At 42.8% G+C, this 26,764-nt stretch overlaps 1 protein-coding gene and 1 long non-coding RNA gene across 2 annotated transcripts in view; one reads left to right on the top strand and one right to left on the bottom strand.

Moving 5' to 3' along the window:
• On the top strand, positions 1,320 to 8,846 carry LOC110394911. The gene is made up of 3 exons (XR_002436021.1): positions 1,320 to 5,416; positions 5,526 to 5,653; positions 7,042 to 8,846. It is a non-coding gene; the product is annotated as an uncharacterized LOC110394911 (long non-coding RNA).
• Positions 22,730 to 26,764, bottom strand: part of PIEZO2 (piezo type mechanosensitive ion channel component 2) — a 296,323-nt gene continuing 292,288 nt past the window's right edge. Inside the window, exons 51-52 of the mRNA XM_021388274.1 lie at positions 25,958 to 26,138; positions 22,730 to 25,075 (exon numbers count right to left, since the gene is read on the bottom strand). Of these exons, the coding sequence (XP_021243949.1) occupies positions 24,823 to 25,075; positions 25,958 to 26,138 (434 nt within the window). The 3' untranslated portion in view covers positions 22,730 to 24,822. The remainder of the gene's footprint in view (positions 25,076 to 25,957; positions 26,139 to 26,764) is intronic.

The raw sequence follows: 26,764 nt of genomic DNA, 5'->3' as shown, positions 1-26,764 counted from the left end.
AAGTTAATAACAAAATGTCTTGAAGTTGTTCCAATATAGCTTAGGGCAAACATGGCTTGAGTCAGCTCTAGAAGTGTGGTTCTCACCTCTTGAAATATCACAATTGCTGTTTTTTTCCCTCTATTTTTTCTGGGTGACTGAATTATTCTTAAGGAGTAACTTCAAAACTTGAAAAGGGTGGCATCCAATAGTCTCACATGCTGCTGTTCTTCATTTGTATCTCACTTGCACGTCTTGTTGGACTTCATTTAAGCATCCTGCTTATTGAAAATGTTATATCTTGGTCTGCGTTTGACAGCAGAAGCAAAGCTGTGTTTAGATATCCCAAATGTCTTGAAGTTTAGTTTAAGAAAATAAGACTGAGCAATTACATAGAGGTTAATAGCTCTACTTATTTGGGGTATTCATTGTTCTGTTGGGTCCTTTTTAGGAGGGTTCTTTAAATCTATTTACTGTAGCAGCAATGTATTTAGATTAGATTAGTCTCCATGCAGTCAGTGTGTTTTAGACTGCATTAGTGCTTGAGTTAGTGTTAGCACTAGGCAGGAAATAAAGTGGAGGGAAAATGAGGGAAAATGGTATGTCACTTATGTTAGCTGCATCAGAGTGCTCATAAATAACCCACATAAATGGCTGGACACTTGAGTGTCTCTGATAAATCAAAAATGTTCATTGTAGGTAAACAATTTCCATTCTTTTTTTTCTTTTGGAAAATGGGCATTTGTCAACAGGGTTCCTTTGCAAGATGGTACAAAGTGGCAGAGTGAAATCTGGAAGAGTAAGTATATTGTAAGTATAACCCGCTATAGGTAGTGGGTAAGGCATAAACTTTTCCACAATCTATTTGCTGTGATATGTGCTTGTGAAGAATGGATAGTACTGTATCTTTGTAACGTGAAGATGTCTTCCCTGTACAATGAATGAAGATGCATGCTGCTACCAGAAGTGAGAGGCTAACCTGAAAATGGTATGGATGTATTGCTGAGTCATTTTTAATATGAAAGGACAGCAAAGATAGCAGAAGCACAGATCTTCACACAGTTGAACAATGTGAGCTCTGTAATTCTTAGACTTCATCGTTGCAGAATGATGCTCTAAAGTCAGAGTTGCTGGAGTACTTCTCTCTTGTAACTAGTGACAGGATGAGGGGGAATGGCTTCAAGTGGCGCCAGGGGAGATTTAGGCTGGACATTAGGAAATACTACTTTTCTGAAAGAGTGGTCAGACGCTGGAACAGGCTGCCCAGGGAGGTGGTTGAGTCACCATCCCTGGAGGTGTTCAAGAAACGTTTAGATATAGCGTTGGGAGACATGGTTTAGTGGGGTTGTTGGTGGTAGGTGGATGGTTGGACTAGGTGATCTTGTAGGTCTTTTCCAACCTAGCTCATTCTATGATTCTATGATACTTGAAGGCTGAAGAGTCTCTGGCAGTGAAGTTTTCCAGTGTGCTGCAAACCATTCCTTGGTTGTTGCGATAAAGAAACTGTGAGGATGGTAAGAAATAAGACGTTCATTTTAAACAAAAAAAAAAGCCAACAACTGCTAGCAGTAATAAAATTGGAGCAAGTAGATATTCCTTTCCAGAGCAGAAGGGAATCACTTAAGATCTGTGTTTAATGGAGTTCTGTAGGAATATCCAGCTGTATGCTAATAACCTTCCATCATCATCCCCAGGAGATGGGCTTGTTTTTCCCAGTGTCCATGGCTCAGTACCTGCTGGCAATGACGTGTGACCACCTTCTGCAAGGGAGACATGTCTTTGTTTCAGGGTCAGCCATAATTTCCAGTGATGCAGCAGTATAGCTGCTAGCTTGGAGCACAAGCACGAAGCAGCTGTAAGTCTCCATGTACATTTGAAGAAAGTAAGGCTGTTGGTGGCTCATCTACTGAGAGTGAGAGTAACGACAGTGAGCATGGCTGGGCTCTGTCGTGCCCTCTGCCGGGGTGCTAACAGGCGTAGTAGTGTGCTGCATCTCAGAGTTACTCAGCAGAGACGTTTGGATACTGGGGTGGCAGAAGTAGATCCTAGCACCTGTAAAGTGAAAACGGGTTATTACTTCTATTGCATGTTTTATATATGTATTTATGTACTCTCATTTTACTTTTTTTCCTAACAAAGCATAACCTGGAATGGATGTTTTCCCCGGAGTGTTGTTACTTTGTAAGCACTAGATGGTGCCACAGAGCAGGCAAAGGGTTTTCCTCTGCAGCCAGAGAGTGGCTAGGATAGATTTTACATTTAAATATGCTCAAAGTATTGATTTTGTTAGAAACTACTACTGCTACTCATCACTTGCAGCACCTGCCTAGATGTCTGAATCTACACAGTTGGTGCCATGCTCCTCACTCAGACTGAGGGCAAATCCTTTGTGATAGCATGGCTGCATTGGGTGCTAATGCGTGAGGCAAGCACCACACAGCCTTGCTCCTTTCTTCCCATCTTCTTAATGCGCTGATATGCATCTCCTTCCTCCGTGCCAGTGATTTATCCCAGAACAAATGGACCCCTCCAGAGGCTCAAATCCCAGCTGTGGAGGATAGAACCTTCCTCTCCTCTTAGCATGGCCCTGGGAAATCAGGTGATGAAGAGCCAGGTTACAGAAAACAGGCAGATGAAGAGTACATAAAGCAGTAGCCAGTGTGCAGTTTAACTTGATAATGGAGATCTTGAACTCTGAGCTGACTCTCATGCAGCTGTAACCCTCCTTGCAGCCACTACTTCATACGCAGTGCCTCAGACAAAATACAGTGCACAAGTTGGGAGGGGAGAAAAAGCTAAGTGAAAATGGACCAAGTGAGGAAGTCAGCCATAATGCAGCAGCGCGTTGGCTGCTGGAAGAGAGGGCTTCTCCTGGAATTTGCCAAAAGGACTCAGCTTCAGATAAATGCCATTTTCTGTTTCATCTGCAAGGTGAGGAGAGAGGGATGGGACCACTATGAAGGCAGATTGTTTGCACAGTTCTTTTTCCTTGTTTTTGCACCTTTGCTGTTCTTCCTTGACTGTATCATGTTGCTAACAGCTTTTTGTATTACCTTTTTTTAGATTGTCAGTAATACAGAATGTAATAATTCCCAAACTGGTGCATCATTTATAGGGAGAAAAGCCTGTGACTGTTGTTTTCCTTATAGCTTGTTACATCATGAATAACGCTGAATACCATTTGTGGTATTGTTTTGTTATAACAAAAATACTGACTGCTTTTACATGCAGATATTGCAGTTACTACCACTCTCTTCTTTATGGACCAGAAGGTGGGATATGTTAGTAAATAGATTCAAGATGACCAAAGCATGAAAAGAGACAAAGAAGGTAGTGTGAGATCTGGAAAAGAGTGGATACAGAAAGAAGACAGCATGGAGGTTTCAAGACCAGTGCTCCAAGTACTCTTTGCTCTCTTATGATGTCCTGAGTGTAGGTATGAAGAAAGGTAGTGAAACAACTGGGAAATTTATGTGCAGTTTGACAAATAAGAGTGTTGTTAGAGCCATAATGTAAATCACATGCATGTTTTACACAAGTCATCAAACAAGTTGCTATTTTTGTCAGAAATGTGAAGGGATTTTGAGTGTCTCTAACACTTACACTACAATGTGTTAGGGGAAAGTATTTTTTATGCTGTCCCTTCAGCTACTGTCAAATTTATGCTACTTTAATCAAATAAGTTTCTTCAGTGAAGTATCCAGATGTACAGCAAGCAGGTAGAGAATCTAAAGAAGTGGGATCCTGCTATCTGCTGCATTGTTTCCTTTCTCCATTTGGCAAGTGTATATATTTTGTCTTTGCTGCAGCAGCAGGAGTATATCTTGAATCATTGGTATTTTTGAGTCGTTGGTATTTACCGTTTTTTTTTTTTCAGTTTGCCATGAGGGGAAACTAAGCCATTGCTCTGGTAGGATATTCCAGTAAATCTTTGCTCTTTCCAGTATTTTTTTTCTTGGGTCTCAAACATGTTATTAAAACCATTGCTTTTAATGGATGCACTGCCAAACTTGGTTTGTACTCATCGAAGAGAAACAAGAAATAAAATGAATGTACTGTTATAAGGCTGGAGTTGATAGAGAGCTACTGGTCTCTGTCAGCCATCCAGGGTGTGCTGTGCTCTGGTGACAACTACGCCAGCATGTTGGTACTGCTTTTGTTTTTTTTTTTGTCCTCAACCAAATATCTCATTCACCCATTATTTATATGTAATCATTAGATTTAGGTCATGTCCACACTGAGAGTTGTGGTGGATTAAATGAAGGCTTGAACTTAAAATATACAAACTATTCTGCAGTAACTTTCCATTCTGAAGCAGACTTTTAAGTGCTGTCATATATCACTGAACTCTTTCTCTGACTGAGGAATTCACGCTCCTTTGAATTAACTGTGATGCGGTTCATAATATAGCATGTGTCATCTGATATGTAAGTACATGTTGAGATGGCTGGGTAAATGCAAGTTAGTTGCTTAAAATATGAATGTAATGTTTCTCATTAGTCTTCTAACTTATATCAATGCACTTATTAGTGTCTTTGGCTCTTTTCCCAGTTTTCCTAAACATAATCTCTAAACGGCATTTAAAGATGATGATGATCTTGGTATCCAAGTAAATTGCTGAAAATCCCTGGCAGTGATTTATTCCTCCGATGAAGATCTGAGTTACTCCTAGGCAGCTGTGGTGCGTTTTTTGTTCAGACCATCAATCTCTAAATTACTTTTGCCCCTATGCTTCATTTTGAGACGACACATTACATATCAACTTTTTGAGCCAGACTGTGCTATTTCATGGCTCTCCAGGCCTTCCAGGCTTTCTTGGATGAGCGACTGGCAGCTCCCAGCCCTTTCACGACCTCTCACAACCAGGCTGCCATCGGGTTGTTCCCAGCAGAAGTCAAGGACAATGGTTGATTATAATCTCATTTCTACTGGTTGAACTCTTTCATCAAAAGGTCTCAGTGGCAAGAATGAGAGGCTTGCTGCAGGGTCTGGAAGGTATGCGTCCGAGCTGCGTAAGGTTAGAACTGTCAAGGGCTAGAATGTCTGTCACTGGCAGGAGTGGATGAAGCACTGCAGCAGTCTGCACAGATCTGCCCACAACAGTGGCTGCACGTACTTCAAAAGATCACTGTCCTGAAAGGACGGAAGAGAGCCAAAATAAATAAAACTATGATTTTGTATTTCATCAGTGATGCAATCTTTGTATTTTGTAATTATGGATGTACCAAATTAATGTTGAGATTGCAGAGGTGGGAGCAAATCCTGAAGTCTTGTTCTGGATCTGAGTCAAGAATTGAATGTCCCTGGGGTTCAGAGTGGGAGATAAGTTGGAATCCAGCATTCTCCAAGTGCACATCAAGTTGGAGCAGTAAACTGCCTTTCTCCCTGCTTCGTGTACTCGCCTACATAGTGCAGCTGATCCTCAGCTGTGTGCAAGGTGCGCTGCCTCGAGGCCAAAATTCCTGCTGCGAAGGATTGCGAGCTTCTGGCTTTCACCCCTTTCTCGCAGACAGGTCCTGACTGAGATTCCTGTATGTGTTTACCAGGCACAGATCCTCCCCACTCAGGGCAAAAGCATCTGCTTTCTTCTTCTGTCAGAGCATTGAAGCACTGGTTCCTGTTGCTGGATATCACAGAAAGAGACAAGTGGACTGTATGACTTGTGTGGACAAGGGTAAGTTGGAGGTCAAAGCAACATCTACGTCTTGTCAAGGCCATTTCATGTCAAGCAAAGTCTTCAAGCTTCTTAACATTTGGGGGTGTTGGAGTTGTTACTGAAATGCAGCTGTTTCCAGAGCTGGAGGAGTCAACAACATAGCAGCATTCAGAAACTCTATGGTGCCAGAGTGTGGAAAACAGGGCTCTTCAAATGGTACTACAGGAGGGATTTAAAATAGGAATTGGATGCTACTTAGTCTAATTGCTGGGCTGATTACCCTGCAAGCACTGCTTCTGGATTTGTTCTTTGTCTTGACCGGAAAGCTTTCTGCCAGCTCTCCTCTTCCATCACAAGCACTTACAGTGTCTTATTGGGGTCATAGCCAGCATAGGGTTGCTGAATGTAGCAGGGCCTGCTGTCCTTGCGTTTGTTGCACACAGTTTGCCATGTTTCACTCTACTGCTTTAGCTGCCTGTTAATGAGGCTGTTTCTAAGTAGTAGTGCCAGGTCGGAATAAATCTGCTAGACAGCAATATTGCTGGAGTTCTCCAGTTATAGTTAGTGGGTAAGATCAGGTCAACAGCATTTGTCTTCTGCATTTAATGAAAATGGGGCTGAATGAAGTGTTCTGGAAAGGCATAAACACACCTGAAGTACTAGCATTCAGAAAAAAACAACAAAAATAACCACCAACAACAATCAGAACATTATGGATTGGAAGCTTTAGCATAAACTGATACACTATCTATTACAGTCCGTCTTTAGTAATTGATGGCACTATAATATTCCTGGAGCCTGACATTTTTTGGCTTTTTTCTCCCTTCATCTCCTTTCCTTGCCCCACCCTCAGGAAAAAAAAAAAAAGCAAGGGGGGAAAAAAGCTGCATTTCTATAGTTTGACATGGTATCATAAATTACCATGGTGGAGTTAGCTGTCCAACTGCCTGTGACCTGCTGGGTATTTATTGAGGGGAAAAAAAAAAATAGTTCTCGAATTTTGTGAACCTTAATGTGAATGACTCTCCATCTGAAAGTTTGGACTGGATTGATTACTCCCCAGTTAAAAATATTTCCCTCTTCTATTCCAAGAGTAGTAACATTAACCTATTCTTAGGGAGCCTGTCACCCAAAATGCAGATAGCAAAGAGTTGGAGAGAAGAGCTGGCAATTCACCCGTAATTTGAAAATGTTATTGGTCTCCAATTACCATGCTAGAAGGAAGCCAGAATCATTTCATGCGTGACTTACTAACCAAGAAAGGAGCTAAATTTAACAGAGGACATTCAAAAAGCTGTTCAACCAATGCTAGTGTTGATGTTTGTATCCTGAATGGGGTGTAACTAGAGTTGTTCAGTGAACTGGAGCTAGGACTGTAAAAACAATCTTGTTTCTCTATCTTGCAGGTGATCTTGAAAGTGAAGAACATGCTCTGCAAAGGTTTGCTGAGATATTTTATCCTTTCTGATGAGTTTCAATATTTGTTTAGGCCTCTCATTATCAGTACTGGACAGGCAAAGTATCACTGAGAAAGGACAATACTGTCTTGCTCCTTTGAGAGGAGCAGGCACAGTTGAAGAGGAGGATGCGCAGGCATGGGGTAAGGCAGCATTATAGCAGCCCTGCATTCTCCTAATTTTAAACGATAAGATTTCCACTCTATTGCAATGTTCTTGATGCTCCCATCCTGAAGAGGGGGAGGACAGGAGCCATTCAGTTGTCATCTGCATGTGTCCACAAATCATGCAAGCCATCAAGTTTTCTTTAACTCAATTTGAAGAGTAGGGATGGTATCCAGTGTTCCTGAGCTTTAGAGACACGCTCAAACTCTCTCGGGACTGTGGGGTAATTGCCATGTGTACAAAGATGAGATAGCAAGCTATGAGAGGTGTGGTGTTCCTGCTGCTGCTTTGAGTTTGTGGAGAGCCAACATACAGCTCTTAATCCATGTACTTGGAAAGATGTTTATCAGCAAAAGTACTTCTTGCTTCTGTCTTTTCATCCTACTTCACTTAGTTTTGGGTGCTGAGAGGCACAGGCTTATAATGCCTTAAAAATTTTTAACTGGGACTGGTGGCTGAGAAGCAGTGTGACCAAATGACGGCAGTGCAGCTAGAGACTTGCGGCATCCTTCAGACTTGCTCCCCTGAGGAAAGAGAACTCCCATTCATTTTAATGCATCTACTTCCTCAGGTAAAGCTGCCTTGTAAAATTAATGGCGGGTGGTCAGCATCTTTCCATTGACCTGTATGGCCAACAGAAAGAGGCACATAATGCTCTAGGGGCTTCTCTTATAAATAAATAAATGAAATCTTATAGGACTGAGTAGTCCCTTGATCTGAAAGACCTTTTCTTTTGCTCGCCCACTCCACCTTCCTCCCTTCAGCCCCTGGAAGGAGATACAGCTCTGAAATCAAGACAGGGTTCTGTGAGAAGCTATGCTCCTCATATGGGGCAGCTGAAGGAGTCTAGCATCTGATAGTAATTGATTAGTAAATTAAATTTTAACAACCTAGAGGCTGCACATGGTCCAGCCCTGCTCCTCTAATATAAATCATTCAGATTTGCAAATATGAAACACATGTTTTCTGTCTGACCTTGTCTTTTATGGAGTAGTGAAGATTGCAAATGCAGATGCTCAGGTTCGTCTGCTTTCTTGGCTGCTGAGGCCATAAATGGCAGCTTTGCTGTCTGAGCCCACGTTACATTGACATTGCTTTGCAAACTGGAGAACAAATACAGCACCAGGCACTGAAGCTGGGTTGGATCCTGCTCAAACAGCTTTGCTCCCTTTAGTCCTTGTTCACCTGGAGCAGGATGGTAACCCCAGTACTGCAGCACAGCTCCATCTCCTCTCCCCACCGTAGGCAGGAGGAGGACACAGACTGCCTCTGTAACACAGCCAGCAGCAGAAGGCAGTCACCTGCCGTCTCTGCCTGCAGCAAACTGTGGGTTTTGCCTGTTTCCTAACTGGCCTGGCTTAAACCCAGCAGCCTTGAGGCATGCAGTGTCTGACAGCTGGGGCTGGGTAGGTCCTTTCTCCAAGCTCCTTATTTTAGCTGTAAGCTCTGATGTGGACTTGGGCTTCACCATCACTTACACCAGTCAACTTTTTCCTGCAGGTATTTAATAACCGGCTTAATGAACAATTGAAGACAGTTTTCCCCTGGAGGACTGAAGCCAGCCTGCTTTTATTCCCCTCCCCCCCACCCCCCCCAACCTCTTCCCCGAGGAAGGTAGGGCTCCACATGCACTGTTTCTTCCCTTTCTCATCGGAAGGGCATGTCCCAGTCTGACACCTAATTTTTAGTGCTCTTATTCTGGAGCTGAAGTGGAGACTGCATGTTTAAAGCCTCAGATCTACCCTGACTGCAGTCAGTGGGAATTTTCCTATGTAGGTGCTAAGTATTATTCAGTGTAAGCAAAACTTGGCCTGTTACTTCTAGCTTATTTTCCATTATAAATCAAATCCTCTCTCTTTAATTTTTGCCTGAAGTCTTTCCTCCTACAGAGGAATTTGTTGTAGCTATAATGTTGCCATGAAATATTTCAGCCATAAAAGCTTGAAAATAGCTTTCTTCCCTTTCAGAAGTCATGTTTTTCGGGGAAGCTAGCTTGGTTTAGGACTTCTGAATGTGGTTTATTGTTGTATTTTGACCCAGAGAGCAGTTTGCTGGTTCTTGGGAGGGCAATTTGAGTTCTGAAGTGAACAGCTTTGTAGGCTGAGTTGCTAGCAAAGCATTAGCATTTAAAGATCTCTCTACATCCCTAATGAAGGTGGGTATTTTCATGACAGTGTATCTCTGCTCTCCACAGCTTAATAAGACAGCAAGAAAGATTTAGGTCCAAGCTTGAATTCACTTATACTGAAATAAAGCAAGCCTAGTGAGTGCCTTCCTTTGTATGTGTACAGCACTATGAAGGGGCACCTCAAGGACAGCATGTATCATCTCCAAGCCCTTCATCACACTCTCCCATCTGGGTGTTGGTGAGCTGTAGCACCTTGTCCTGGAGTCCAGAAGAGAAAATAGGGGCAGTGAGGATGGAGGGAGCAAGAACTAGAAAACTGAAGATATTTGGGTATTGAAGCATGGAGCTGGAGCATCATTTCAGTCTTGTGATTTGTTTTTAAATAACCACTGAAGACTCCTGGTGCTGCCTGTCCACACCTGTGAATGGGATTTGGCGGAAGGATGCACTGGTGAAGCAAAGGAGTCAGTACTGAGGATCTAGCACAGACAACACATGCATTTTATGGTGCCTTAGCTGTAGCCTGATCCTGTGGAGTTACCCTACTTCCCTAGGCTGGGCTATTTCACACCTCCTCCCCAGAGGGAAAAGGGCTGAAGGCAAAAGAAATCTGGTTTTATGGACTCAATACCTGTAAATTGTTACAGAACATTAAACATGTACCTGCAGTGCACCCTCTGCATTACCTTCCGACAAAAGGGATTCAATTCATGTGCTACAAAACCACTCCATGATGCAAATCAGTTTGATAAGTACTTATGAAACAGCCCTCAGTCCAGACTACAACAGTAATGCTTTGGAAGCACTAGCTATTTAAACCCTACTGCAAAGAGGAGTCCCAGGAGAGCCCTGTGGTACCTTTGTGCTTAGCAACAGTCAGCAAGAGTTTGTTCTTGAAGTATTTTACAGCTATACAATGTCTGGAGAACTGCTTTGAGATGGGAGGGAATCCCTTCAAGCATCTTGAAGATTCAGTTGCATGGCAGCATGTTCATATTGCTGGTGCTATAGTGTGCAGCTAAGCATTGCTTTGGGTGTCTGCGGATCATCTTAAATCTTAGTGACATTAGTGATCTTCACATCTTAGTGGTTGCATGAGATATGTGAAGCTGCCTCTGTTCAGCGGCATTATGCTCTTCTGTTTGCTTCCTTCTAGTTCAGAATGTTCAGCATCTTTGCACATATCTATGGAATTATTATTGTTACTGTTATTATTAACGCATTTGTTTTAAAGGATAGAGCTGTCATTCCCAAGCTAATGGAGTCCATACCAAAATTAAATGAGACTTTGGAGTAGTCAAGTGTATGATGAGAGTGGAAATAAAGTTTTCACCTACTGAAAGTTTGTGTTGTCAATGACAATTTTTTAGCACGAGATCCCTCGCCAGTCTTTTAATACAAGCAGAATATGCTAATGCCATTAATCTTTTTTGTAACAGAAGTAGCCCTTTCCATACAGCAAAGGGATGTCTTCAGGACTATGCAGTCATTTCTATTAGAGGGCAACAATGCATGTAGATATTAATTTTATGTAAGAAGGCAAATTGATAGACTTTTTCTCCAGAGTAACCGGATTATGTTATTTGAGACAGTGTTTTTTATTGCTTGTTTTAGGCTTTTAAACCTGATGATGTTGGTTATTAATGCCTTTTACTGTAGAGATTAAAAGCTGAGGTTCCTGTATGAATTGATGTTTGATGACAAATTCCTGCATTTCAGTATCATTTTGATTTGCACATTGTTACTGCCTGGATGTGGTTTGTAGTTCTGCATTCATTTAAAGCAGTAACCCTGGTTTAAATTTTTTTTGCCTCTGAGGGAAGATGTGTTAACAGAAGACTCGGCCATGAAGTAATGCAAGAGCACATCAGCACTCTTAAGTTTCCATCTGCCAACAGTGATGCTTACAAAGCAGTGTTCTCTCATCTGATGTTGTGCATGGCCACCAGGCTCATGAAGCCAGACTTGCAGCCCACCAGCTCTGAGTTGTTCCCCAGTTGTTCCAATGCATCACCACTCTTTCAGATAAGAATTTTTTCCTAACGTCCAACCTGAACTTCCCCTGGTGCAACTTGATGCCGTAACCTCTCATCTTCTCACTGTTACCTGGGAGAAGAGGCTGCCTCCCACCTTGCTACAACCTCCTCTCAGGTAGTGATAAGGTCTCCCCTGAGCCGCCTCCTTCTCCAGACTGAACAATCTGAGTTCCCTCAGTTGCTCCCCTTAAGGCCTGTGCTCCAGGCTCTTCAAAGCTTCGTTGCCCTTCTCTGAGCGTGCTCCAGGGCCTCAATGTCTTTTTTTGTAGTGAGGGGCCCAAAACTGAACACAGTAGTTGAGGTGTGTGACCTCAGTCATCCTTCACTCCTTAAATCTTCCTCCCATGTGTACTTCTTGAGCTAGCTTTGCCTGTTGGGCCCAGCGTGCTGGATGCAGACACCCCTCTAACTTGAGCACCTAGGCCAGCAAGCAGCCAGAGCTGCAACCATGTTACTGCCAATGGCTTTAACTCAGCATGTTTGCAGTCAAGAGCCTCACATGATTTGGACGCCCTTTGTCAGGGATGGGAAGCTGAGTGGAACATCTTGAAGTCAGCAAGTTGCTTATGGGCACAGTTGAGCTGTGATCTACCATCCTGCCCTGGCAGATGCAAGTTCCACTAGCTCCCCACAGATCTCTCTATATTGTGTGATAATTCTTATACCTAAAATTATATGCATTTTTTCCTCTTTCATTCCAACTTCTGAGGAATTGGGAAAATAAATTGTATTTCATGTCAGCCCAATTGTCTGAAACTTTGAGTGTGAACTGGAGAGTCCCTGGGAGAGGGCTGGAAGTCCTCCAAACTCAAAAGACCTGCAGACTTTAGGGAGCTGTTGCATGCAGTTTTTCAGTATGTATTTCTTTGCCAGATCAGCTCTGAAACAGATTAGAAGTCGTCGTGGTGAAAGCTGAAGAAGGCTGAATGCTAAAGAAAATATAACAGCTGCTGGAACATGTAAACGTGAGGTCACAGCTGTACAAGATTGAGGAGAGGGATCCAAAAAGTAGGAGTTCATGGTCTGATACTGAAATTATGTTACAGGACTGTACGATGTGTCTTCTTCAGATAAGCTTGTATAGATGTCAAAAACCATATCATTAAGTCTATGCTTTCAAGAACTGGCTTGTGCCATCACTGTCTGAACCTAGCTGATGCCAAACTTCCATCCTTTATTTATTTGTTTGTTTTTACCTTCCCTCCGATGTGTGTCTGTCTGGCACTCCCACTGCTCTGTGCATTTCAGAAGGTCTGGCTAATGCTTCTGTCGCTTTCCTTCTGTGCTCATTAGAGCTATCTGCCTCATGTAGGCATTGGGGTGGTTCTATTCAGCTGGCTTTAGGAAGGACTAGCTCTAATATTTCACGTTCGTGCAAGTCTTATTGATCTGGCTTATCTTAGAGCATGGCAGCTGCAAATAAGCAGCAGTGAGCACAGAGAGACTGGGCCGTATGAACTTGTTGGGTCCGGAAGTAAGCCTGAAAGTTAAAAAAAAAAGGCAGGAGAATGGGCAACTGCTTCCGCTAGTCCTGGAAAAATGTTGGGCTGAAAGGAGGTCTGGTCTTCTGTCTCTAAATTACAGCCTTTTTTGAAGGTCCAAGAAGTCCTGGGGATGGGTTCCAGCTTAGATAGATGATCTCTGCAATCTCTGGGATCCAGTTAAAAATTAACACATCACTCAGCAACATCTCATTTTTTCTGCTGCTTTCTCATTCCTCTTTTGGGACATTACCCATCTCCAGGATACTGAAGAAGTACGAACATTTTATTCCTTGCTTATTGAAATGCATACATAAATAATACATTTCCCTCTCTAAAGTAGGCTTAATTCTTCAATCAAAATTATTTCAAAAGAGTTAACAGACATAAACACAATCCACATCCCCCCTTTTCCATCTGTTTTTCTCTAAGGTCTCCTGCATGTTCCATTACAAACATTATTCTCTGGGAGCCTGGCGAGGATGTCTTGGTCTCCCAGCCAAAGCCAGATAGCTTCGCCTAACCAGAGGCCTTTCCTTGTCACTGTACTTGTAGTTCAGCAGCTTACAGGTCATTTCTGCCTTATGTTACTGAAGAATGAAAGGATAAAGCATATCATTTGCATGACTCACATAACTTGCATTTTCTAGAAGCTAATTATTTTCCTTATGGTATTTGCCTTATGCAATTAAAGCACCGCTTTCCTGGTGCAATCTTTTCATCCTTCTGGTGCAAAGCTGTAAAGGGAATCTAACCTTTGATGACTGGAGATCAACTGCTGCTGGAACACATGGTATTTATCCTACGCTCGATTAGGTGCTGAATGGCGTTTGGAGAGGCTTCTGTGGTAATTCAGTTAAAATGAGTGACTATTTGTTGTTGTTCGTTTATTTTATTTTACTTTATTTTTAAGATGAAACTGAAAAAATCTCAGAGAATTATGTCATGAACCTGTTCCATAAAATCCTATTATGCTCTGGGGCTTGTGCCTCTGTTATGTACTTTAAGTCAGCAGATGTCAAGCTTTTAAGCAGTACATTGAATATCAGCGCCATAAAAGACTCCAAAGAGTTTAAATCTTGTTAACAGGCACAGCTGATACTGAAGATGTGAAGGGGAAGGCAATTCTTTATGAGCTGTGCAATTACCCTGGCCAGACAATTACACTTCCTCCGTAAAACTCTGTGTCTATTCTGAGAGAGTTGCCATGTTTCTTGCAGCAATGCTGTGCCTAATGCATCACTGAATTGTTTGGACAAGGGCTATCCCAGTCCGAAGGGGCTGATCGTTTCATGGCCATGCATGGCCAAACCCTCACTGAGGAATGACCGGAGAGCAGAGGGGCCTCCGAGAAGGAAGCTGTTCCTGTCCTACCAACCTCTCTGCCGTGTCCCTGCTCACCCATCCATGCTGTCACATCTACATTTCTGCCCTGCACATGGTGTGGCTCCAAACTCAGCCCTTCCATCACCGGGAAAGCTCCTGTGGAGGGAATCTTGCCTGAGAAACCAATTTGGAGTTCAGCATCGAGCTGAAATTTCACTGCGATTTCTGAACCTATTTCATTCTGACCCAGGGTGAAGTGCACAGCTCCAAAGAGTTTTATGGGATAGGAATGCCATAAAAAGTGGAAAGCCAAAAATAACTTTTTTTCCCTGCTTCCCTCACAGCCAGTATGCACTCAGGGCACAGAGAGGAAGGGAGAGGCGTGCTAGGACTGTCAAAAAGAGCAATATCTGTAAGACCTTGGAGGAGTGGGCTGCAGCATCTGGTTTAGTTGCCGACTTCTGAAGAATTTCATCAGTAATAAAGTTTCACCCAAATGTTGTTTTTGACAGCACTGTAAGTCCTGTTGAAAACCACTCTCGACCATTTTATCAGCTGTAATCAGCACCTGGACAGATTTAAGAAGTAATAACTACATCCTAAAAGCAACCAGTACTCTCTACAGGAACAGTCTGAAGAAATAACACTTCCCCAGGAGATGGAGCAAGAAGATAGTGTGTTGCAGATGTCTTTTAGAACAGAGGCTGATACAGACAAGGAGAGAGAAATTAAATAGGATAGCTTCACTGCAAGATGCTGGACTTTGGGACCAGCAGAGCACAAAGAGGGACCCAGAGGCAAAGACTGCCAGACCATTTGGGTTGGTACCATTTTGGGGCAGCCCCTGCTTTGGGCAGGACTAGTTGCAGCTGCATCACCTTGCTTGGGGTCATCTGGCTGAGCCTGGCTTGCCTTGAAGGCTGGAAATGCCACATGTTAGAAAATAACAACAACAACAGCAACAACAACAACCAACCAAACAAACAAACAAAAAAACCACCCAAATTCTCACATCTAATGGAAATTCCCAGTGTTGTAAGTTGTTGCTGCTGCCTTTCTTCTGGTCATGGTGTGTCTTGCAGAGGAGTCTGGCTCCATCTTCTCTACAGTAGTTAGCTCTCCCTTTAACCACTCCACGTCTCTCTCTGTCTCTTCATAATTGTTCCCAAGCACTGCTTAATATTGCTTCCAGAGACTAGAGCTGAGGTCAGGAAACACCATGACATGTAGCTTTGTCCCATGAGCTGGATCTCGGTGAGCAGCGTGGGGACTGCCAGAAGCAGAAAGGGAATGTGCGGGTGGAGGGGCAGCACTGGAAAAGGGGGACTCCAATTATAGATCTTGATGTTGATCAGCACTCAACCTTTCCTGTGGCCTGGAACGTGAATCGCACTAAGTCTTGATAGTAACCGTCTGGTAACTCGCGTTAGTGATTACTGCTGGAAGGGGTCAGCTTCCATGCTTTGCAATGCAGCACAGTCGGGTCTTGTAGGCACCTTTTCTGTAACGGGTATTTTTCCTGGTGTTGCTGTTCTCAGGAAGTGTGCATGATACAGGACCAGGTGCAATAGTGTATCAGCAAAAACAGCCTATTGAATGACTACAGTGGCTGAATGTGTCCTTTAGTCCTTTTTGTTTGCTTGTTCCATTCGTTTATCTACGACTGTGGCCATTGCAGGAGGTAGCCAAGCAGAGAGTGGATGATCTTGTGTAGTATGTATGGGGGAGTTCAGCTGCGTTTGTTTTCTGGTTGATAACAGCTTGGAGAAAAGGTGGAGGTATAGAGTGCCTTCCAGAAAATGCAACCATCAGGTACTTGCACTGCAGCTCAGGATTCAGTTACTGTTCCGCTGGCTTTCAAAAAAAATGAAATTGCTGAATTGTACTGCACTTGTCATCTAAACCAGTTCTCTTCTGGTTTTATATGGAAGTGGGTTATAAGTTACAGTTGCTTTGGGAATCCACACTTCAGACTTTTTGACTTCTGTAAGTCTAATTTCTCAATCTGACTGTTCCATTAAACATATAAATTGAATGAGACTATAAATACCTGCGAGTAAATGTCTTAATTGTTATGTCAACAGCATAAGCATATATGGCTTTTTAAACTGCATGAAAGTTCAAATCTTCCCCCAGGTGGCTTGGAATCTAGCTATACAAATGAAAAACTTCTTGCCAAGCCTCACTTAAATGTAGCACACGTTTTTTATTACAAGAAAAGAGAAGTGATTTGCCAAGGTTTATTTTTCCTCCATTAGGTGACAGCATTAAAACACACCTACGGAGGTGGTGGGAGAAGGGGAGCCCCTGTCCCTGTTCTGCAGCCTGGCTCCAGTAGCGTCTGCCTGTCTGAAAGCAGAGTGCACCTGGACCAGGATCTGCTCTCCATCAGTCTTGGTGCCCTTGTGTCAGCAATGCTGGGTGCCCCAGCAAAGCTGGACTCCGTGTGATCATGAATAAGGTCTGCAGAGTTAATGCAGAGTCCCAGTGAGCTACGTGGATGTGCAGCTGCCTTGGTCACCTCAAAGAGCCACCCCCCATCTCACCCTCCCTAGTGCTATCCCATCAATTTCTTCTTCATTTTTTTGTGAGGCTTATACAAGGTAGGAGCTACTCACATAACAATATGGCATCAACATCTGTTGATGGAATTCAACTATAGCCATGGGAAACAGGCTTTTGAAAGTCATAAACTAAGAGTGCTGGCTCAGGCTGACTCCCGGCGTCTGAATCTTGGTAAAGCGCGGCCAAATTGTGCCGCTGATTGGGCTCAGCAGCCCTTGATCTATTTTGATCTGTCTCGATAGCTTTCATAAGCACAGGTTGGGAAAACTGATGAGGAAAAAATAAAAAACCTTCAGCTGAAAGTAAGCAGCAAGATGCAGTGCACTGAGAGCTGGCAAACCTCTCTGCTTTGTGGACCTTCCAGATGAATGTGTAATTGCAAAGGAAGAATGTTTTGGGAGATAGGTGTTGCCAGCTCAAACAGAAAACACATTTCTGTAAACAGCAGTTGTTACATTTGATTTTTTCACAGAATTAAAGCTGATGTTTTTTTTTTTAACAATTCCTCATGTTCCTGCCTGGTCACCCTTGTGTCATTTTTCCATATTACCTGTTGCCATAGTATCCAAGAAACGATGCCAACACGATTTGAGATGAGTGAAATTGCACGTTGCCGTGTGTTTGCCTTTAGCTTGGACGAATTAAATATGAGGGAAAGCTGCACCAGATGTCTACAACTAGCAGGGCTAAGAACTGTGTTTGGGTGAGGGTATTCACGTACACAGCTTCAGGTCTGTCCCAAAGCCTCCTCCTTTAGCACTTGTGCTCCATGCCTAGACACTCAAGAGAGGTGCCCAGCTCAGAGCGTGTCTGAGCTGGCAGTCTGCTTTGTTCTCAGCATATATGGAGCTTGAGCAAAGGTGTTAACTGATCTTTTTTCCTCGGCAAAAGTTTGTGTTTGTATGTGTGTATATTCTCTTGTTTTTGTAGTCTTACTAGAACTTTTTGGGCTGAGGAGGAAAAAGAATGTGTACTGTCAGAATTTTGTTTTGTTTTCTGAATGCTTTGTCTTGTTGTCCATGTGGATGTTCTGCCTTGGAGATGCCTTAAGATACTTTTCCCTCAGAGCAAGCACGCAGCCTGCAGGCCGGTAGAGGAGGGAGAGTTGTTCTTGGGGCCCCTGTCAACACCAAGAGTGGACTCTTTTTCAAGAGCTTTTTGTGTAACCTTTTGTTACTTGTAGTTGTGATCTGAGAAAATGTCTCCCAAAAAATGAACAGCCAAATATGTGCGTGTGTGGTTTCTTCTTCTAGATACTGTGTTGAACTGTGGCCTCAGATGCCGGTAAAATAACTGCCCTTTCTTGCCCATGTGACCTATACCAATGTTAGGAGTAGTTTTGGACTTTATTAGATGAAGTGCTATATTATTGTGCTTACAACTGTTTAGATATTGAATAGTTCTGATGGGGAGCAATACATGGCCAAGAATAAATTTCAAAATGAATGCATTGTCTATGAAGACCTTTAAGAGAAGCTAATTCCTTTGCTCCTTTTACAGTAAATACACCTGAGCTGCAAGACAGAAAACTCTTTCCTAGAAAAAGCTCTACATCCTTTCATCTTGGTAGTGTTGGAGTGCTTGAACTGGCCTGCTCCCTCCAGTCCCTTCATCCTTTTTCTAATAGCTTGCGCTTTTCTATTTGGGAATGATGAATACCTCAGTGTTTTAGGCTGAGCTGCAAGGAAATACTCCAACTTATTGCTCAGAGGTAGCTGGCGGGGAAGGTGCCATCTCTTTTGCTTTTGTGGGTTGGTCTTTAGAAACATAGAATCATAGAATTGTTTGAGTTGGAAGGGACCCTTAAAGGCCATCTAATCCAACTCCCCTACAATGAACAGGGACACCTACAGCAGATCAGGTTGCCCAGAGCCCCTTCCAGCCCGGCCTTGAACTTCACCAAGGATGGGGCATCCACTACCTCTCTGGGAGACCTGTTCCAGTGCCTCACCACACTGATCATAAAAAACTTCTTCCTTACATCCAGTCTGAATCTCCCTTCTTCTAGCTGTGAAACCATTTCCCCTCGTTGTATCACAACAGTTCCTGCTAAAGTGTCTGTCCCTTTCTTTCTTACAGCCCTCCGTTAGATACTGAAAGGTCACCTTGCAGCCTTCTCTTCTCCAGGCTGAACAGCCCCACCTCTCTCAGCCTGTCCTCGTAGGAGAGGTGTTCCATACCTTGGATCATTTTTGTGGCCCTCTTCTGGACACGCTCCAATAGGTCCATGTCTCTCCTGTACTGAGGACTCCACTCTGGACTCAGTACTCCAGGGGAGGTCTCACCGGTGCAGAGGGGCAGGATCACCTCCCTTGACCTGCTGGCCACGCTTCTTTAGATGTACCCCAGAGACTTCACCTGACAGCCATGACTTTTCAAATATCATTGAAAGTGGCTTGGTGACTATGTCAGCCAGTTCCCTCAGGATGCATCTAATTAAGACCCACAGACTTATGGGTGTTCAGGTTCCTCATGTGGCTGTGAACCTGATTTCTGCTTCCTTACAGACTCCCACAGTCCCCACGTTCATACCCAGGAGACTGAGATCAGTGCATGGGTGTCAGTGAGCCTGGCCACAGGAAAAAGGACAAGGCTTTAGACTGCTGATGTAGAAGTGGCTTCTCCAGGCTGCTATCAGGTCGGCTGTATCAGTGTTGTTCCCACAAAGCTCAGCAGAAAGCAGCACCCTTTCTTTGGGCTGTCCATCTTTCTTGGTGCTTGCAGCCTCTGCCCAGGACATTTTGAGTAAACATGCAGCACAGGGAGCATGTCCGAACATGCCTTTGGAAGAGATCTGGGGACATCTGAACCCACACTCAGTCAGCTGAGGTCAAGTATGGGAAAGGATGAGCAGGGAAAAAGAGAAATGCCATGGCTGCGTTCTGAGCATCCACCTTCCTCAAGCTGCAGCACAGAAGACTCAGCGTCTGTCAGAAACCCTGGTGGAGACCAGAGCCCTTCCTGTCATTTGGACACTGACCAAGACCACCAATTTTTCTTTTTTTTTTTAAGTTAAGTTGAAAGTAATTGAAGTAGCTACAGAAATCCCACAGCCCCGGGGGAATGGCTGTGGAGCCTGTTTAGGCAAAACAAGCAAGAGAAATGTTACTTCATCATCCAAGTACTAAGTATGTGTTTTGAATCCACACATCATGAGCTAATTACCAGACGGGCTGAGTAGAACAAAAGAAATAGCTCAAATGATAAACATCAAAAAGGGATGATTCAAAAAGCCATCTGAAATGCATTTTGTCTCCTTGCTCGCACAAATGACCTTCAGTCATTTCATTTTGCATGGCTGTATCTTTTACACTGTGAGATTTGCTCAGTGTTTCACTGGGGCCTCTTCATGAAGGTGCCATTTCCAAGGACAACCCTTGCTTGGTCTCTACTGGTGCCCTGTGCTCACCAGAGGAGCAGGACCCTGCCTGTGGGGCAGGTCACTTTAGGATGGAGAGGGCTGAAACCATCAGGGAGGAAGAGCCCAGGCTCGCTGACTTTGGTTGCTCTATAGCAGGCCCCTGGCAGCTGTGCAGTTGTGCAGATGATTAGGAGGCAGTGAAGGGGATCTAGGTGCTGACACATGTAAGACTTGTTTGGTGACAAGGGACAGGGGGCCCAGCAGTAAATGCCATCCTGTTCTCATTAGGCACAAGGAGGAGTGGGAGCAGAGTCAAGCCATGTAAATATGACAATTTTTGTCCTCTAAGCGCCCCTTTGAAGCAGATGTAAGTAATATACATCATTTATTTGGCCTGGTTGGACTTTTTACAGCAAAGCAATTGGTAGATAGAAACATTCCTTGAAGTTTTTCACATCTAACTATTTGTTCCTCAGTCTCTTTTTTTTTCCTCCTCCTTTGAATGAGACAGTCAAAACCAATTCCGTCTGTATTTCTGCTCATCTCTAAAGTCAACAGCAATGAGCACTATGTGCCCAGCTGATGGTGAGCTAAACACCCAGAATGAAAACAAGTGAAAGCATTAGTGCATAATCCCATTTGCCTTTTTTTTTTTTTCTTTTTCAGGCCAGGTAACATGGTGTTGTACCTGGAGTTCATCCTTATTCTGTGATATACATTATAGCGGAGAGTGTGATTTTGGACTTTTGACAGTGACCCTGGGCTTCCATGGAGATACAGTCTTGTATCTTTCTGGGCAGTAAGATAGCACAGAATGCGGTTTTAGGGGGTTGCACAACAATGAGGTACAATTACTACATGATGCCATGTGTACAAAACAGCAGCAGTTTTTCAGCATTGCCCAGAGATTAACCAGTTTAGCAAGTCAGGAATAACTATGAATTCTTTGATTAAACACTGGGAGCCGAGTGATTTGCCTTGTCACACAGATGAGCAGGATTTTTGGGATGCTCAGTGCTAGCACGCTCGTTGTGCTCTCGGGGCCACCAGCCTTGCATTAACTTAAAAATTATTTAAAGGCCGTTTCTTCTCTTGTCACCTAGATTTATTCCACTGAGAAGCTGCTCTTGCATTGAAAAAGACAGGGAGGGGTCCTAAAACCTAAGGAAATAACCACAAGGATTTGTTCCTGTCCATCTGAGATGGTGACCTTCTGAAAGGCCATTTAATCCCATTCAGTCTATCTGCACAAATAAGGGCTTATGTTATCATTTTGAGAGACATAACTTCTTGATTATAAGGGTGAAAAAGAGAAATCAGGACCTTTCTCTGCCTGGGCTCAGCCTTTCAAAATTGGACACACGGGTTTACAATCTGTCAGTGCAGATATTTCAGTATAATACTGTTGTTGTGGATCCAATGAGTTTTTATTCTACCATTTCAGAGGTTGTTCTTCCAGCAGCAAATACACTCTCTTCAGTAAGCTGTGGTGTCCCTGACAGAATCCTAAAATAATGACTTATTTCAGATTGGAAGTTTGGAAAAAATTCTGAAGCTGAGGAACCCACAAACTTTCTGGGCACTTGTTCCAGTGCTCGACTACCTCCATGGTAGAGAAAATAATTTTCTTTGTATCTAGATACTCCCTTGCTGCAATTTCTGTCTGTTGCCTCTTGGCATATCTACCCTTGTGTAGCTCTGTAGCCTGGCTCCTCCTCTGTGCCTCACCATCAGGTAGTTGCAGGCACCAGTATGTTCTCTCCTTGGACTTCCCTTTTTAAGGCCGAACAAGCCCAGCTCCCTCAGTCTCTCCTCACATGTTCTGTCCTTCAGCCCTCTGCCAGACTCATGCCAGTATGACAGTGTCTTTCTCTCACTGGTGACCCCAAACCTGGATGCAGTTCTCCAGATGTGGTCTCGTAAGTGCTGAATGGAGGGGACTAATAAACTCCCCTGACTTGCAGCTGTGCTCTTGTGAAACAGCTCACTGTGCTGCTGGCTTTCTTTCCTTCGGGGGTACACTGCTGCTATACATGCAACAGTCCCCTTCACCCTCCTCCTCCCTGCTGTGTCCTTCAATTTCAAAGCTGTTTGAAACTTACTAGCTGGTCTGAACTGCATGGGGTGAGTCGATAGCAGATGCAGAGCTTTGCTTTGCCTTATCTGGACTTCATGAAGCACACAGCAGCTCATGCCTCCAGCATCCTGAGGTCCCTTTGAAAAGCAGTTGTGCCCTCCACTCTATCAACTTCCCTCCTCTTTCCCCAGAAGGGCGGCTGACACATGTACATTATAACCAGCTCCAGATTTGGCATGGTCCACAATCTCACTGAGAGTGTGCTCTGTGTCGTCCTCCAGACTGTTAATAAAGACATTAAATGGTACTGGCCCCAGTACTGATTTCCTAAAGGAAGCCATTAGAAAGTAGCTGCCAGTTCAACTTTAGCTGGATGGTTGGATGGAGATCAGCAGTACAGTTTCCACCTGTTGCTGTCCCTAATCCAGTCCATGGGTTGCCAATTTGACTATATGTTGTTTTGAAAAAAAAACAAAACAAAACAACAACAACAAAAAAAAACCCACAACAGAAGAACACTTTTATTTTCAAAGTTTGATCGATCCATGAAAGAAAGGGCAGAACATTTCTGCAAAGCTCAAATAACTGTACAGCTGATTCTGCGGAGTTTTCTCACCAGAAAGTAAGTGCCTGTTTGTTAAAGAGAGGGAGCCAGAAAGTGAGCCAAGTCCAACTATGGCCAGTATGGTTCTGCTGCTGGTACTGGTACTTTTAGAACCACATCACACCCTTCACACCTCTCTTCCAGTGTTGCCTCCTTAAAATCACTGAACACACAGATAAGGATCCATCTGACCACAAAGCGTCTCTGTCAGATCCTACGTCAGGGCTGCCCTGTATATTTTGTTTTTCATTCACAGGTTCTATGGAAGAAATGGAGCAAAACTCTCCACCAGGGAATGCTGCCAGCTTTCCATTACACTTAGAGGAAATCAGGTTGTCTTCCAGTGAGTTCCAGTCACCAAATGATTTTATTGTTACAATATGATGAAGCGACTTGTATTTTGTGCACTTCGTGGTGCCCAAAATGTTAGTTTTCACAGTATAGAATGGATGTGACAGCATTTGTCATGGAAGCACTGAGCAGAGTATGTTGCAACTTCATTCAACTGTGCTGTTTTATGAACTTCTGCAGTAAAATGTGCCAGCAAATTATGTTGTATTATTTTCCTTCCGGTGATTAACTAATTATTCATATAATAAATACCAGCTAACTACAAGAAAGAGATTTATTTGTCACAGAGTTAGAAGAATGTCAGACTTTTCCCATTTCATGTAAAAAGGCAGAGGAAAAAATACTTCTAAAATGACTTTGCAACATGTGCTTTATTTTAAGTCATTACTGAATCAAAACTACACAGTATGCCCTTTTAATATACCTTACCCACTCAATGATTTTGTTTTTCTCGATAATTTTTTTTTAACATGGAATGAAATCTACATTGCAAATGTAAATTTTCATGCTACAATGATCTCTAATGAGCCATCTGTGTCACTAATAATAGTAATTTAAGAAAAAAAGGCCACTTTTCAAGCTCATATGCATGTCTATATTTGGGAACTTAAAAAAAAACAACCCGTCTCAGATGTAAAAATGTGACTTGGAATATGTAAACATTTTTCTATACCTGAAACACTGGAAGAAGAGTATCGGCTAACAGCAAAACAATGGTTGCCTTAAGTCATCGAAATGGGAAAAAGCATGTCACGGGGAGCAGAGAGAAGCACACGCTATTCAGTTTTTAAAGGATTATAAGAAATGAAGTAGCTCCTTAGGTCATTGAATTCACTTTCTTTTCTCATCTAACGGAAAGCAGTAACTCTGAAGAAAATGGCCTAGCAGAACATCCCAATATTTCACCATAATTATTCTAGCCATTAGTTACCCTCGACAAAATGTCAAGTTTCAGTTGCTGTTTTTTTTTTTCCTGAGTCATTGATGTTTGGTGGAAATGTTTTCTGTGACTGTACAAATAAAATAAGGCATTTAAAGAGATTGTAACTTGTATCCTTTTTGCTAGCAGAGGTTTGTCCACGGTGTCCTTTGTACATCAAAACCTCTGCTTTTCTACAAACGGGTATGGCTAGAATGTCTTCAGTTCCCACTGTGGCCCTGGGTCTTGGGTGTCCTGAAGGCTAGTCACCGTCTCATTACTTGTAGCTTGAAAGTCAGTGACGTACAACAGCATATTGCACAATCCAATCTATATGACTCCAGAAAAGGTTAGGAAGGTCCTCTGGAGTCATTTGCGGGTTCACTCCTTTCTTTTCTCTTTGAGGGTAATTACTGTCTGGAAAATGAAATTAGCCAGACAAGGATGCAAACTTTTTGCTGATTAAATTACAATGCAGTCCCCAGATTGTAGAGGAGTGGCACATTAAAAACAGCAAATCATCCAACCTTCTTCACTGTTCATCCTTAATTTGAAAGGCAGCATGGATTCCAAAGGCCGTAGCTTCCAGGACTCCTTCAGTGAAAAATGATCGCTACCTAACTATAAAAGGCTTAGCTCTTAAGAGAATATTGTGCTTTTCCTTTTCTTTAAAATTCAGATGAAATCAACTTGATTTGCAGCGTGACACCAAAGAGATCAATTAGTTTTTTCCCTAGTCCACTTGATCATAGTCTCTGGTGAGCGATACAGAAAGATTAGTTTGGCATACAGATCTTCTTCTAGTTCCAGTTCTCCAGTCTCTCGTACTAAGAAAATGTCAGTACACAACTTCAAGATTCGGTCTACATTGGGTAGCTCTTCAAACATGATGGAGTGAGAGATCCCACTGAAAAACTCACGGACGAACTTCCCTATCACCAGGACGACTGATGCGTATAGTCCCATGATGCTGGAAAGAAAGAACGGAAAAAGTTCAAGCAGTGCCTTGAAAGAGGATCATACAAATCAGAGAGAGCTCATCTACATGGTTAACTATAGTCTGTCAGCAGAGTGAACATTAATGTCTATTTAGGATCCTGTATCTTCTGTGCTGTAGGATGAAAGAAAATAAGATCTCTTCCAACACAACAGAAAGCTGAGAACATACACAACTGAAACTGCTGGATTACATGATTTATCCCCAGTCAATTATGATGGTAGTCCTGCATCTTGTCTGCTACAGCTTGGAAGCTGTAGGGAAATCTCACAACCTCTGGCTACTAAATGCAAGTGATCTGTCAGATTTCATGTCGAATTCTTTTTCTTAAAGTGTGCATAAGTGGTGACAGAATAACAATTGCCTGAACTTGCATGATAAAGCTGCTATGAGGAGTTCTCCAAAGGATGCCGGAAGGGCGTCTCTCTTGGGAGGCACAGTCTCCTCACTTCCTCCGTTTGCAGAGCTGTATTTTGTAACAGCTTCAGACATGGAGTCTTGGCTACTAGCACGAGATTGGGAAGGTTGCCAAAACTGATCAGTTTGGGCAGAACTTGGCTTTTAGTTAAATGAGCATATTTTGAATGATTTCATTTGAACAGGAAACTGGTGCAAAGGGTACTTCTTTTGCCTTTTTTTCCCACTGGAGAGTGGATATGAGAGGGCACATCGTTCCTTAAAAATACAAAGTATTCTGTAGATAAGAGTAGTAGATGTGAAATTAGAATTCTCAGAGAAGTCTTTTTTTCAAACATTAGAACAACAAAAAGGAAATAACGTACACCCACAAAGCAAATGAAGTCACCTTCTATCTTATCTACATTATTTTAATTTTATGTGAAGATTCCTTCTTACCCATATCCAGCCAAGAATCCAAGGCTTGGTGGACTGACTTTATCACTGAATATGAAGAGTTCAAGGCTCTCTTCAGACGTTTTGTATCTTTTCCCAAGCTGATTCAAAACCCACCACTCACGAACTCCCTCTTCAGACACATTTTTGACCAGGGAAACTGTAATATTTTCCCATCTGCAGTCTATCGAAAAAAGGAAATGTTAATAGATGTACCAAGAACTGCAAAAGTCAAACTGATTACTATTAGATGCTTTGATAACTTGCGTGACAAAATAATGGATCAGTAACAATCCCTTTTGCAGTACTTCTGTACAAAAGTACCATCTATCTAGACTGCTATGGTTTTCCTTCCACTAATCTTACATAAATGAGCATTAAATAAATAAAATATCTGACATCAACTACATTTTCTTTTGTATACCTGTCAAGTCATTCAAATATTTTCAAGCCGATGCATTGATAACAAGAAGTATGTCTACATTTTAGGTCTAAAGAAGCACATTTTACTTGGAGGGATAATAGTCAGCTTCTATATGTCTAAGTGAAACTACCACTTACTTTTTGGTATAAAAGATACATTTTTTTATGTCAAAAAAAGCATACTGTGCTATTATGCATATTGATCACATAGACAGGAGTCAAACTCTGGCACTTCTGCTTTCTGGGTACCCTACATTAGCAGTGTATGCATTAAAGTCCATTGTAAGAATCCCAAAGCAAGAAGTGTTTTTAGGACACTTATTGACTAACGACAGTGAAGCACTGGTAACATTGCTACACATAAAGCTAGACTCAGTCTCAAGAATC

This window comes from Numida meleagris, chromosome 2 (genome assembly GCF_002078875.1).
Source record: "Numida meleagris isolate 19003 breed g44 Domestic line chromosome 2, NumMel1.0, whole genome shotgun sequence".
NCBI lineage: Eukaryota > Metazoa > Chordata > Aves > Galliformes > Numididae > Numida > Numida meleagris.
This window is presented reverse-complemented; position numbering and strand designations above follow the sequence as displayed.